Source organism: Diplotaxodon limnothrissa, linkage group LG16 (assembly GCF_057381915.1).
Source record: "Diplotaxodon limnothrissa isolate DT_005_m linkage group LG16, D_limnothrissa_male_GT1.1, whole genome shotgun sequence".
NCBI lineage: Eukaryota > Metazoa > Chordata > Actinopteri > Cichliformes > Cichlidae > Diplotaxodon > Diplotaxodon limnothrissa.
This window is the reverse complement of record NC_140611.1, coordinates 20,350,796-20,365,611: the sequence shown is the minus strand read 5'-3', so window position 1 is coordinate 20,365,611 and position 14,816 is coordinate 20,350,796. Positions and strand designations below refer to the sequence as shown.

The following is a 14,816-nucleotide window of genomic DNA, read 5'->3' as shown; positions in this document are numbered from 1 at the left end:
TAGTAATTGCATGCCACAAACTTCTGTATTTCCTGATTTGGATGCATTGCCCTTCTCAGAGAGGTCCAGAATTGATGAAAGCTTGTTGGCTTTCTTCTGATTTTTCAAATCTTTTAGTAAAGTCCCGATGTCTCGAGAATCGTGTCATCTCTCGCAGGTTCGTCTGCAATGCGAGTTAGTCTTCTTGAGGAAGGAACACCACCACCATGTTCTGGTTAAAACGTTTCTTCAATTGTGGAGAGAAACTTCTTTCTGGTTACTGTACATACTTCCGCAATCAGCTGCTGTTGGCTGTTAATCTTCTCATTTTGGCAGTTTCTTTGATAATCAAGATCTGCTCTTGATTAAGCTAAGAATATAAAAAATAAAGTGACAATTCAAGTGCAAACAAGTTCTTGCATGCCTTTACCTGGCATCAGATATTTTCTGCAACTCACTTGACCGAACAAATGCTTCCACTTCCGTTTGTTTACCCCATAAGTACATAATCATCTGGACATTCGTCTTTAGATGAGCACTCAGATTCAGACTGAGGCTGAAGTGCTGCAGGAATATTAACTGTAGCATAGTCGCAGTCGTCGTCGGTGATCTGGTTTGTCGGTGGTCTGTTATGTCTTGCTCCTTTGGCTTTGTCGTGGTTAATAGAAGCATACGTTACATCTTCGTTGGGTTGCTGGAAGAGAGAGAGTGAGATGGGTGATCATCTACCCGTATTGTGCCCATCAAATAATTTATTCTACTTTTTACACTGTGTTTCTGCAGCTGGCATATTTTGAAATGTGTCTACATGCCGCGGGTTCCTGTGTAGTTTGTTTTACGGCAGAAGCCTCATGTTAATCTTCTCCAAGTATGTAAATCCAAAGTGGAACACACCCATGTCTTATGAAAATCATGAGCTGATAACGGTGAAGATTTATGGTCAACAGAAATAGAACCAAAATTAATGCGGGGATGTCTACCTTGTCATTCGCGGTCTTATCATCTGGTTCAGAATCCCCTGAAAGAGGAAATATGGAAAAATCATAAAATTATAATAGTTTTTTCTTTTGTTTATGATATTTATCACATTTATACTGGGGAAAGTAACACAAAAGCAATAAGAAATTAGTAATACAAAATAGCTTTTACCTTTCTCTTTCTTCTTTCTGAAAATAAAGCAAATTGAAACGATAAGCTACCAAGGACCACAATGTTAGCACACACAGAAGAATAACGCCTTTGGATAATACTGCTTATTGAGTCATATGTCTTTCACCTCAATAAATCATATAAAATATTATCTGTGGCAGCAGGTGTGGGCTTTAGCCAACAGCAGTGTTTCCTTGACAGCTTTAACAATTAAGCGCTTGTGCTGCAACAGGAAACACTTTACATAGACCTACAATCAACACCTGTTTATAACCAACTGAAAATGGCAGTGAATAACCAACGAGGGCATCACGCTTTGCATATTTCTAGACTTGCCATTTTAGACGGTAATATATTGAATATGTAACGCAACAGCAAAATATGTTCTTTGTATTTGACTTAGTTCTTGTAAGACGACAACCAGAACCCAGGGCTATTTTTATCTCGTAACCACGGTTTCCTTGCTAGAGGAAATGTAGAAACTTCTTGTAAAAAACTGCACAATCATTTCATTTAAACTTTTTTTTTTTTTTATAAATATTTTCGCTGTAGTTAATTCACAAATACCTTAAATATATTTTCTGCATTTACAGCAGTTAAAGGAGTGTTTTAGAATACATCACATTCTGATGAATAACTTTGTAATATATGAAAGTCCCCACTTATAGGAATGTGTGAATGAATGTATGAGCGTGTATGATGACTTACCCTGAAGCACAGTTTCCCATGACGATCCCACAGAGTGCCCGGTTGCTGGAGAAGGGCCCCTCGGCCTGACGCTGTAGTAGATATGAGCTGATCGCTTCCTTGCATCAAACTGCATATAGGCCACAGTAGTGAGGAAGTGGTAGAAAAGAGAGGCAGAGTGAGAATGAGGGAGAGAGAGAGAGAGAGAGCAAGTGAGAGAGAGAGAAGCAAATGTGCTATCACACCAATAGGAAAATAACAGTACTGATGTAGAGGAAAACGGTCAGTACTAACAAACAGCATACAAAATATAATGTGACACATTGATATTAATACGGAAATGCTGTAACACTTTGCTGACACAAAATACTAAATTTTTTGAGCGCTCTATTCATATAAAATTGTGTATATCTATATGGATGTACTTGTATGTATGTGGATATATTGGTTTGTTGGGGGTTTTTTTTATGTCAGAAATAAAAGGTCATCATCATCGTCACCTACTGTATTTGCTGTAGTTTAAAATATTTGCCATTGAGCAAACATGAAATATCTGCATCGTGAGATAACACAGAAGTGAGTAGTTACTGTAATGTATTTTGTTGTCAGTGTATGGTGTCATTTGCATGTCTGTGTAAATATTTTTGATGTGCAACAACAGGAAGTCAGTGATCTTTGCTACATGGAAAGTCCAGGTTTGGTTCACAAACTATTTATTGTCAGCAGGAAAAAGAACCACACCTTCATATTCATTCAGAGAAATGTCTGGATATGCACCACCTAGTAACACTCTGTACAGGAAAGGCTCAAAGAATGAGCTCAGAGTGGACAAACTGAAGACTTATCACATCATTTTCTTTTCTCTAATGATGAAATAAATGATCAGATAATCACACCAGATAATCATCTTTACTGATATGTTTTCAAATATAATAAAAACATTGCAAATTTTGTGTTTGATTGACTTTACTTTTGCTCGAAATATATTTAGTGACAGTACGATAGTTAGAACTGTTGTTATACACTGAAAAGATCCTGGGTTTGAATCCAGTCTGGGGCCTGGATGATGTTTGCATGTTCTGTCTGTGCCTGCATGGATCCACTGCTTCAGCTTTTTCCCACAGTTCAAATATATTTATGGGTTTATCAGGGGTGTCAAACTCAAATACACAGTGGGCCAAAATTCAAAATGGAACAAAGTCGCAGGCTAACATTAATATTTATTGAAAAAAAAATCTTCCTCCAGATATAAGAATGAATCTTTTCTTATGGACTCAAACAAGTTTAGCTAAAAAACTGAATATGGAACAACAAAGCTTAATACTAAACAATATATATATTAGCTGTATAATACCAGTAGGCCAGCTCTAATAGTAATTTGGTATGGCTTCGCGGGCCAAATGTAACTAGGCTGCGGGCCAAATCTGGCCCGCGGGCCAGAGTTTGACACCTATGGTTTAGATTAATTGATTATTCTAAACTGACTTTAACTGTGAATCTGAGTGTGAATGCTCTATGTGTCAGCCTTATAATACACTGGCAACCAGTCCAGGCTGTACCCTTTTGCCCTGTGACAGCTGGAACAGGCTCTAGCCCCCCTCCGTAGATTGTAAACAAGGATAAGAAATCCTTCTTCGTGGCTCAAGAGTTGGGAGTTCACCTTATAATCCGAAGGTTTCTGGTTCGAGTCCCGGCTTGGACAGTCTTGGTTGTTGTGTCCTTGAGCAAGACCCAGTTGCCTACTGGTGGTGGCCAGAGGGCCTGGTGGTGCCAGTGTCCGGCAGCCAGTGTCAGTGCGCCCCAGGGTGGCTGTGGCTACAATTTAGCTTGCCATCACCAGTGTGTGAATGGGTGGATGACTGGATGTGTAAAGCGCTTTGGGGTCCTTAGGGACTAGTAAAGCGCTGTACAAATACAGGCCATTTACCATGCTTATATTAAGAAAATCTCTGGTATACTGACGCATCAATATGTTCTTTTTAGGAACAAATCCTATAGTGAGTATTCTTTATCTTTTATGGTATGATAATGTATTCAGAATTATTATTGAATTACACAATACTGTTTGCTTAAAAGGGGTCATATACCTTATCCATGGGTCGCACTGAACACTAGTTTCCATCAGGTGTGAGGTGGTTTCTCCCTGAACAGACACAGAGAGAGACAGACAACCATTCACATCCACACCTAAAACCAATTTAGCAGAAACAGTGAACCTAACATGTCGTTGGGATGAAGCAGGAGTAGCCGGACAGAATCCATACTGATGGATTTGAACATTAACTTCTTAGTTTGCAACAACGGTACACTTCACAATGCCAGCCTTATGAACGTTTGTGTATTTAACAAAATACAAGCTAGCTAGCTATTGTTAGCGAGATAGCTAGCTTGATAGCTAGCCAACTACATAGATAGGCAAGGTCAAGACACCCTGTTGAATTTCAAACTAACATCAGACTGAGGAAGATGGTGATTTAAACAACTTTGAACGTGGCCTGAGCATTTTAAAAACTGTCTGCCTCCCCCATATTCATCTCCAGGGTTTGCTGAGAATGAATCGAAAAAGGGAAAACAGCCAGTGAGCAGCAGTTCTCTGGTTGAAAATGTCTTGCTAATTCCAGAAGTCAGAAGAGAATGTTCAGTCTTCTTATGATAATAGTAAAAAAACAAATAGTTCAAAAAACCAATTGTTTGCACCAGTGTATGCTGAAGAGCATCTCTGAATGCACAACACATTGAACCTTGAAGCAGATGGGCTACAGCAACAGAAGAGCACACTGGGTGCCACTCCTGTCATCTCGGAACAAAAAACAGAATCTACAGTTCACATTAGGACACTGGAAAATGTTTCCCGGTCTCAACTTCTGCTGCAAGATTCAAATGGCAAATTCAGAATACAGTGTAAACAAAATAAAAGCAAGGCTCCATCCTACTTTGTATCAGTGATTCACACTACTTCTGTCCGTTGAATGGTGTAGGATATATTTTCATGGCACACTTTGGGTCCTTTAGTAGCATATTTTAAATATCACAGCCTACCTGAATTATGTTGCTGACCATGTCCATCCCATTATGATGACATTTTGAAGGCCATTTTGAACACGATAAGAAAATGTTACAAATCTAAAAAGGATCTGCAGCCAGTTTTTGACCATGACAGTGAGTTTGCTGTACTCAAATGGCCTCCACAGCAGATCTCAACCCAGTAGAGGAGCTTTAGGATGTGGTGGAACATGAGATTTGTATCATGGGTAGTGATGGGCAGATGAAGCTTCAAGAAGCACTGAAGCTTTTCATCCAATTGGTTCACCCCAGTGCAAAGCATCTTGAAGCTTCATTTGCTCTAGTAGGACATCTACTGGACGTAAAAATATTAGTTGGCATGAATTTGAAGAATGTGGCCTTTTGCACACAGCCTGTAAATGTCAACAACAAAAGGAGTGTGTAAAACATGTATATTGTAGTGATGGCAGTATACTGTGTATATTTATACTGGCAGTATGGAAAATGATTATTTGGAAATGCTTAAAATGGAAATGATCATTTACTGTGAGGTGAGGTGTGGTTGGGGTATGGACAGTGGTTGTGCTTTTTTAACGTTGAGGTATGGACAGCTACAGACTGAGGCCTCAGTCCTGCCTGTTCACATTTTATTCAGTAAAAACTAAATTTTCACTGCTTTTATGGCCTTTTTAGTGGGGAGAGCATAGCTAGGATTTAATGATTTAACAAATCTTTTAAATCCTTTATCCTCCACAATGCTAAATGGCTGGGAGTCAATCACTATGCTAACCAGGTCTTCATCTATTTGAGATTGTTCTCCTGAGGAAAGACAATAAAGACAAAGCACAAATATAAATATCACACACGTAACTTATTGCAGTTGTATAATATTGTTATATCATTTAGTAACATTACAGCAGTGCCTAGATGAGGTGTTGTTGTTATATCCCAGCTCCCTGGCACATAGCAAACACTTCACCTTGTACAAAAGTAAAGACAGCTTAACATAAATTGTATTGCACCATCAGTATTATGAAAATACATCTTCTGTAGAAATTAACATACCTTGTTGGGAGGAATAAGATCAAATTATTTTTTTTTTTTAGTTTATAATAGGGTTTATTCGCTCGGTCAGCAGGTGGCGGTATCCTCGTACACTGGGGAGTACACTGCCATTAAACGAACAGAAGAAGAAGAAAACATCTGCACATGCGGGTAGACCCGGCTGCAGCTTTTTTTTAAATTTTTATTATTAACAATTGAAACAATACAGTCACAAACAACATAACACATTCATTACACATTATAGTGCAAATGAACTGGAATAAGATCAAAATGTTCCCACACAGGGGAGGACATCCTCCTCTTCTTAGCTGGCTCCATTCTCTCCTGACTTTCTCTCCTCACTCTCATAAACCTCCAAACGGTCTCCAAACTCTCACTAACCGCAACTCTCCATCAAACACCCACATTTTGAATAAAGTCTGAGGGGTTTATATCGCTGTCATAGCTCGCGGCGAAGTTCAAACCACTTCCTGAACCAGTCACGTGGTACAGCCGGTCAGCGAGGCTTCGGACGTCATCATTTTCAGCTCCTCCCATAAATGAAGCACGCCTCGTTACGCGCATCGCGGAAACGCCCCCTCCATTACTCGAAGCCTAGATACAGAACGTCACATCACTAATCATGGGTGTGCAACTGACATATCTGGAAGCTGTGTGATACTCTCATGTCACTGTGGTCCAAAATGTTTATCTATAGATAACTACCAAAAGCTAAAAGAGAAATAAATGATTATATTAATTTTGTACAGAGACACACATAATGGCATATCCACATGAAGTAACACACAATTTTCCACCAGATGATGCTGTTGGAAAAGTATGCTCTGATTCACATGACCCTGAAAAGCATTGTCTACAAACTACATAGAAAGGTGAATGTGAACTTACACCACCTGCTGGCTGCACAGACAGAGCAAAAAAGAGTAAAAACAAAAGTCATTCTTGCTGTATACTTCAGATTTCTAACGCACATGTATGTACACAGGTTGCAGCATAATGAAGGCTGAAGCATGATCGGTATTATAAGTTGTTCATATAAGTATACTGGTAACCCGAGTGTGAAGAAAAGATTATTTTTTTGTGTAATAATTGATCCAATTTTCCTGTTTAAGTCTGAAGAAAACTATCAGAAATTCCTCATTTTCTGGGGCAAAGCTAAAGTGTTCTTTTTTAGATAGTGAATTTGTGCATGTTAACACTTTGACCCTCAGTTAATAAAACAAAATAAAACAAAATAACAGCATGTTTAAGTTTTGTTTAAAAAAACCCTGCTGCATCTTCATTTAAAAAAAAAAATGCAATGCTCTAGGACTGTATTGTGGAATGTTCTTACAAATTTAATACTACTTTTTAGATCTTTTGGTTTGTTTTTACATACCCATAAAGGAAAACAAATTTTAACATAACTTATTTTCCAAACTGACAAATGACAAAACTACCAAACAAGAAATTAATTAGCAAACAAAAAAAGAATTACACAGAAGTGCTGCTTGCCACGAGGCGTAACAGGCCGCAGGCAAGTGGAGTGCCCTGTGGGCTGAAAAACGTTGAAACTCTTAATCAATGCTTAAAGCTTACCATAATAGTAGAAGACACCTGACCTCCCTAAGGGGGCCCAGCCTTCCTCCTCTAACTCCTGTTTAAACAAAGCTATGGACAACAATGAAAGCTACTTCATGAATATAAAAAGGAGCTATTCTCACATTAAATATAATTCACAGTTAATATAATCTTAACTGTGGAGGAGAGACGCCTAATACAAGTATACCAGTCAGACAAGCAGTTGTTTGACTGGTTCCAGATTAATTATGAGATAATGGTGAAGAACGCTGGTTAGAGGGGCCCCGTTGAATTTCTGCACAGGGCCCTAACAGTCTCTACTCTGCACTGGAAAGCTAGCTTTAGTTAAGTGTACAATTTCAAGCAGGTCCAATAGCCACCTTTAGAAACTCAGGGTCCATATAAAGGTGAATGAAACAACTTCTGTAAAATAACTAAACAACTGTGGATAATGCTTCCAGCACTAAGGATCACGATGGGGGTTTTAAAAATAGGGGTTTAATTATAGTTGAGAAGCAATGACAAAACATTTCCTAGTCCCCTAAAGCCCCGCTGATAAATCTCCAGTCATAAACCAAACAAATTCAAATTCAAATTCAAATTTTATTTGTCACACACACACAACCATACACAGTATGACATGGGGGTGAAATGCTTGTAGCTGTACAATGCCCGACCATTAAATGACAGAAGAAAAGTTTTACAATATTTACAATTTACTACAAAAATTTTACAAATTTAGGAACTTAGGAGAGCATCCAGCACGGCAGCCGACCTCACCAAGCCAAAAAGTTAATGGAACTACTTGAGTCGAAGTACCGAACTACCAGCGAGATACTGGAAAAGTACTTCTTTGATTACATAAAGTCCACTCCTCCTTAACATTGCTGGAAACTTTGTTAAGTAACAGCATACTGAATTACACAAAATGTGCCGAATGGTCGTGGCATGCGTGTGGGATGTCAGGAAGTGGTGAGCCTGTCACATGTGAAAAAAAGCCCCTGACGTACCTACAGTCAACTATTTGAAAACTTTCAGGCTGTGAGCATGTTGAGCCTAAAGGATAAACTGAATTATCTGATAATATTTTGCTGCTGTGTGTTTGTCTCTGTCCATGGAAGCGGCAAAGGTAAACATAGATATTATTTTATTGATGGACTAGCTGTTATAGATGTGCCATGGTTGTTTGAGGGTAGGAACACTTTAGAGCACACTGCTAGAACATAGACTAGAGAGATATAGAGTAATCATTACTGAGGAACAAAGATAGAAGTTTAAAACTATTTATTTAATATTTAACATAATGAGTGTGAAAAAAACACGACAGAGATTAAAATGCTTAATTCAACTTTCTTTAAAGTTGTACCAAAAACAAACAATGTAGCACACTTTATTGTTATTGTTGTATACATGGCGTTGTTGCTGGACTAAATAAAAAGAGTATGTACAGCCATTTAACAATACATACATTTTATAATAGTGACGTACTTCTGGGGCACGCTATGGAGTTAAAAAAAAATAGAGAGATGATATTTTATGTAACGTCAAATCATAAAGGCACACCTAATTAACCAAATAATCAGATGTTGTTCTTGGAAAAATGTGCTGATATGAATTATTTGAACATGGCATGACAAATTTGGGCATATTTATGTGTTACAGCCACTATGATGGAAATTACATGTCAATATTATAGATGATGAGGGAAAATCGTAGAAAATATGTGAATATTTTTATTACCTTTTATTACCAGGGCATATGGGCACTACCTCGAAGTATTATTGGCTTCTTGTCTATCTGTAGATTTGTTACACCTCTCATCATTAATATTAGGTTTCTGAGGTGTCTATTATTTGACTGAGCACTGAATTATGTGTGAGTAAGACTAAAGGGCTTTTGCTTCAGATCAGGAGGTGCATTCTCTCAGTGTAAACCAGAGTAAAGGTAAAATCTGCAACTAGATTTCCCTCTGTGGCATGCAGCCTCACGGCACTAAATCTCAACCATGCCACACAAAAGCCACACAATACAATACAGTTCCTTTATACAATGCATATTATCATAAAGTTTATTGTAAAAACATTAATTAAACATTAATTAAATCATGTAAACATTACATCTGTAGCAGATAAGATAAAACTTAAAACAAATCTTTACAAACATGAATCTTAATCTTATCTTGCGCAAGTAAATGGCCAGTAAGTCCTCCAGTTACTGAGGAAACAATACTGATAGAATGAAATACAAACTGTATAAAATAAATTGTCTTATGTATAAATATACATGTGAATATGAAACATGTTGTTTTTAAATACACAGCATCTAATTACCATTATGTCTATATTCTCTCTGTCTTTGAAATGTTAGCACTCCAGAGAGCTCTGGGACATAATTAGACTAATAAAATGACAGATAGATAAATAATTAAGATGGACGACATGTGTGGGATGGGACAATTTATATAGTATTAAGATAAAAAATGTATTTCATTGTTGTGATCACAAAAGAAGAAAATATGCTTTACGTAAACAGGCGTTAATTCTTTTCTGGTAAGAATTACGCATTAATTAAAAAAAAAAAAATTGCAGGTCTACATGCTTCGTGTGATGTTGCGATTATGGTCCGAAGAAACAGCACTTGGAAGACTCCTCCACGACAAAGTCTGACAGTCAGCTGTCCGGTTATACACTGTGGAGAAACGCTGGAGGTCACCTGGTGTAAACTCTTTGACTCAGTCAACTGTGAACGGATTCATGAAACAAAAAATGTGAAGATAACACAGAATCCTGATAAGGATAAGCTGATCTCATATTTAAATTTCAAGGAGATTTCCATTCATGACGATGGCATGTACAGATGTGGTTTACTAGGATATAATGGCAGCGTAATCAGCCATTCCATCATCATCTCAGTATCAGGTATGCTTTCAGGTATATTTTATTCTTCATCAGCATTAAAATATAAAATAATAAAATATGAAGTGTTAATTCTGTCTACTATGTATCATTCCCTGAAGACATGTACCAGGGAGTTGAAACCCCCGATAATAATGATAAAAATGCAGGTGAGAAGCTTTATTTGTCAGAAAATCACTGCCAACATTTTCGTGGATGCAGTTTAGCACGACTGATCTGGTGATTCTGCTTTTGTAGGAACAACACTGAGCCCTGATCACAATGAAAACTGGAGACCATACTTCTACATTTGTTTTGGCATAGTGCTTCTTATTCTCATACTGACTGCCCTCATCTTCTTGAGTTCTTGTGACTGGAAACGTAAGAGCACTAATTTTTATTTTGGATGGTTGAAACTGATGTCATTGAATTTACCATCTAAAAATGGGTAATTTATTTATTGGCTTTTCTACAGGAGTGCTGACCTTAAACTACGTAAAGGGAGAGGTAATGTTGGTCATATCAAAATATATTTTTGGGATATTTGGGGGGACAAAAAGTATTATTTATGCACTGTTACTTTGTTGTGAAGCACTTTGTTATCCTTGTCTTGAAAGGTGCTATATAAGTAAAATTTTACTTACTCACTTTTGGAGCCAGCGTCTAATGGCACCTTGAAGTAGTATAATTTTTGACTTTTTTTTCAGGGTACTTTTGGTCTAACAACAGGCTTGAAAATAGGAGAACCCGTAGTTTCACTCACTGATGAACAATTTCTTTCTTTTTGTTTCAGTTTGAATGTTTTTATAGGCCATAAAATAAACAAGTAATACAGTATATAACATTTTGTGAGCCTCTGACAACCTGGCAGGCTGATTTTACTTGTTTTCTAAGCTAATTATCTTCCACCTTGCTTAAGATTTATTGTCATGGGAGTGTCGAGAATTTTTTTTTACTAATATATTCTAATATATGTTTAATATATTCTCATTTTGGTGTTTTGTGCCATAGGAAATGCCGACTCTTATGATACCAGACCTCCCTAAATGGAGCCCTCCTTCCACTCCTGTCCCACTGACCAACTTGTCTGTTTTAAATGACATCTATTCATCATACACTCCAGAAAGATCAGTATCACCAGCTTCCCAGCCCGGTTCGAACCAGATTTCAGCTTCAAATCCAGCACTTAAATATCAAGACTGTGAAGTATATGGTATCATCAAACATAGACACGCTACCAAACAGGGTGGAAAATATCACACCATGACTAACCAAGTTAAAAACCCAGAGTCTTCTTTCACTGCTGAAAGACCAGGATCACCAGCTCACGAGCCGCATGAGTACCAGATTTCAGCTTCAAATCCAGCAGTCAGAAATGAAGACTATGCAACGTATGCTGTCATCAACCACGGCAAACCTGCTGGAAAACGGCACACCGAGACTAACCAAGTTAAAAACCCAGAGTATGCTGTCATCAAATTTTCCTGAGTGTTGTTGATTTTAAATGGACACTTGCAGATGAAAAAACTGAAAAATGTTTTGCAAAATGTGGTGGAGTCATGTGATGAAACGTACAGCTGTACAGCCATACTGCAGAACAGATGAATGGAGGAAGCTTGTGGTTCTCTAAGTGAACTGCATGTCTTCTAGAGTTATCGTGACTAAACCGGAAGCAGCAGTGACTTCATTCTCTAGCCCTCAGGTTTGTTCCCAGCAGCAGCACTTCTTTTTCAACTAATAATTTATTGTACTTTGTATTGTGCTTCTGATGTCATCTGATTCCAGTCCTTGTATTGACTTGACTGCAGTAACTGTCGTACTTTCATAAAAAGGTCATAAACAGATTTCTTCTTGACAGACAAATAACACTTAAATGCAGTTTTCTGACTGATTTGTTATAGAAAGATGGCAGTCATTAAAAAAAGACATGTTAATCAGCACTAGAGAGATTTAAGAGATATGAACAGTTTCTCATACCTGTGCCTCATACAGCGCTTGTTGTTTTTGTCACCACTACTGTCAGAGACAACACCTTGCCTATTGACCACAGAAGTGTGGTTTAGCTCAAATGTGCAGGAAGTTAAAGATGGAAACATTTCTGACAATGACATTTTGTGAACAGGGGACGCTCAGCTTCAACCACATGTACGCATTGTTAATATTGCACTTTGGGCAATGGCCTTATTATTGGTCCTGTTTTTCACATATTCTATACTTAAACTAAAAGAAAAACAAGAAAGAGTAGTATTGGTTAGCTTTTAAAAGGTACCAGAAACTACAAGCAACAGAGAATGGGGGGATTAGAGGAAATATTAAATAAAGACAACACAGTAGTTGTCATAGTAGACTCTATGTTTGTTAACCATTTGAGGTTGGAAACCTTAAAGAAATCTCCCCTTGTAAAATGTTATGGCCTTTTTGTGGACATACACTGTGTGCAATTCTGTTTAAGGGGGATTTTCACCCTTAAAATTTCTCGGAATCATTTTATAAGTGAGTCTGAAGTTAGAGCATTTTCCTGGAAAAAAGAGGCGTTTATCAAAAATATTAAAACAATTATGGTAAAGCTGCAATTTAACTGTTTAGTATAATTTAAAATGTCAGTATAAATGGGTATTTAATCCTGGCTCTCTAATACTTACACTCAGTTTATCTACATTAGTATATATGTATTTGTATATATACATGTTTGATTTTTTGTTTTGTTTTTTAAAATAAAAACATAGACAATAGATTACAGACTCTATAGGTATGATTTTTTTTTAATGTTGCATTCAGTATAAGTTCAAACCATTGATTCTGCCCATATGTTTTTACTGAGGCATATATGGTGGGGGGACCAGGGAAAGTTTTTTCATATCTATACGACCAAACATTTTTTCTTTTTGAAATCACAGAAGTTGCCCCTCGTTCTTAGAAAGAATTCAGATTTAAGGTACTTGTGAACTGCCTTCGCTTTTAATAATTTCGAGCTGTGGCCATCTTTTACTGTATGTGCAGTGTGTGATATCAGCTAACAGGTCAATAAAGCAGTAATGCATGATCATAATTTTCTTGTCAAGTCTCAAAAACAGAAATTGACAGAAAATAACACTCATTTACTACATTATGCTTGTGGAAAGGTTTGCTGTGATTTATAAGCTGGTGAGCAGTGTGCCCAGGCTCATACCATGGAATAATGAGTGCTTTTAATATGTTTATTATTTAATATTTCAAGTTTTTTTTAACCTTCATTACTTCTGAAATACAATAGCCACATGAAATCTTAAACACAGAAAAACACATTTAAGCTCTTATAAAAACGGCCAATCAAATCTAATTTTCACCTACTCCAGCCAAGATTCTTTCTTTATTTACAATATGCTTTTTTCCCATAACTTTGAGCATCAATATAATGGGATATACATGTCTTTTAGATAGCTATATGCTGCCTATCTGTGTCTGTTACGACTGTGATCGTAATCATGTGTGAATTTGAGTGTCCAGGTGCTCCTCCGGGATTGGTGGATGGCTCACACCAGTTGGCTGAGGACTGCGAGACAGCGGATAAGAAGAGACCGCCTGGGACTGCCAATTCATTCATCCTCGGCCCAACCCAACCGGCAGACCGTTCACTGTGTCACTATATTATGTTAATGTAAGAGCATGTAGGGGTGGACCGCCTTTTTGTTTGATCAGTTTTCTCCTGTTTTTGTTAGGCAGGGAGGAAAGTGATTGCCGTTTGGTTTAGTTCTTTTGAGTAGGTAAGTTGTGTTTATTCCTGAGATAGGTTACTTTTTGTTTGTTGTTTTGGCCTTGGGTTCACCCTGAAGTTATGATATGCTCCCTTCCTTCGTTTAACTGCACTTATTGTAAATAAATCACTGTCACAAAATATTAAGTGTGTGACGTGCTGCTTGGGGTTGGACGGGGATGGATCACCCTTTATGTTGTGGTCTGGCCGCGCCTAGACGGGCCATAACAGTGTCTATGGAGGTTTTCAGAGGTAAGAAGAGGTGTATTATGTCTGTTTCTTGGGCCTCTTGAATAGACCTGAAACAACCTGGTGCTAGGGTCCCTGGGTCGTTGACCCAGTGTTTTGTGTTTTTGGTTCTTTGATTTTGTTATTTCATTATATTCTAGCTTTGCTTTATGGGTTTTAGGATTATTCTTAGTTTAGGTTCTCTGGGTGGGGTTTGGTTAAAGTTTTAGTGTTCTGGTTTTCTGTCTGTGTTCCATGTTGCTGTCTCCCCTGTCTGCTGTATCCCCACGTCCAGTCAGTGTCTGTGTCTGCCCTGGTCCCACGTCTCTGTTCCCTTTGTTATAGTGCCTGCCTGTGAGTCTGTGTAATGTTTCCTGTTTTACTTTGAAAGTCCATGTCTGATGTTATTGTGTCTGGTTTTGCTTCCCCTTGTCTCGTTAGGCCTGATTTGCCCCAGCTGTGTTTCCCTCCTGTTACCCATTCCCTGATTGCTCCCTCTGCGTATTTAAGCCCTGTGT

At 37.8% G+C, this 14,816-nt stretch overlaps 2 protein-coding genes across 2 annotated transcripts; one reads left to right on the top strand and one right to left on the bottom strand.

Annotated features, from left to right (window-relative positions):
* Window positions 1–469: 469 nt before the first annotated feature.
* On the bottom strand, window positions 470–1,856 carry LOC146616079 (uncharacterized). The gene is made up of 4 exons (XM_085373981.1): window positions 1,837–1,856; window positions 1,129–1,145; window positions 960–997; window positions 470–673 (listed from the first exon to the last, which is right to left on the bottom strand). Exons 1-4 carry the CDS (start codon window positions 1,854–1,856, stop codon window positions 470–472), a joined length of 279 nt encoding a protein of 92 aa, XP_085230107.1.
* A 6,634-nt stretch (window positions 1,857–8,490) lies between these two features.
* On the top strand, window positions 8,491–11,825 carry LOC146616078 (uncharacterized). Its single transcript, XM_085375159.1, has 6 exons — window positions 8,491–8,572; window positions 10,032–10,361; window positions 10,460–10,507; window positions 10,596–10,718; window positions 10,813–10,844; window positions 11,349–11,825. Exons 1-6 carry the CDS (start codon window positions 8,491–8,493, stop codon window positions 11,823–11,825), a joined length of 1,092 nt encoding a protein of 363 aa, XP_085231285.1.
* The last annotated feature ends 2,991 nt before the right edge of the window (window positions 11,826–14,816 follow it).

Bases quoted from the DNA above. Each gene is read 5' to 3' on its own strand.
- LOC146616079 (XM_085373981.1), bottom strand. From the start codon at position 1,856: ATGGGAAACTGTGCTTCAGG. The intron at 674-959 runs GTAGACATCCCC...TCTCTCTTCCAG, and splicing joins ATAAGACCGCGAATGACAAG to CAACCCAACGAAGATGTAAC.
- LOC146616078 (XM_085375159.1), top strand. From the start codon at position 8,491: ATGTTGAGCCTAAAGGATAAACTGAATTATCTGATAATATTTTGCTGC. The intron at 10,362-10,459 runs GTATGCTTTCAG...CATTCCCTGAAG, and splicing joins CATCATCATCTCAGTATCAG to ACATGTACCAGGGAGTTGAA. The intron at 10,508-10,595 runs GTGAGAAGCTTT...CTGCTTTTGTAG, and splicing joins TAATAATGATAAAAATGCAG to GAACAACACTGAGCCCTGAT.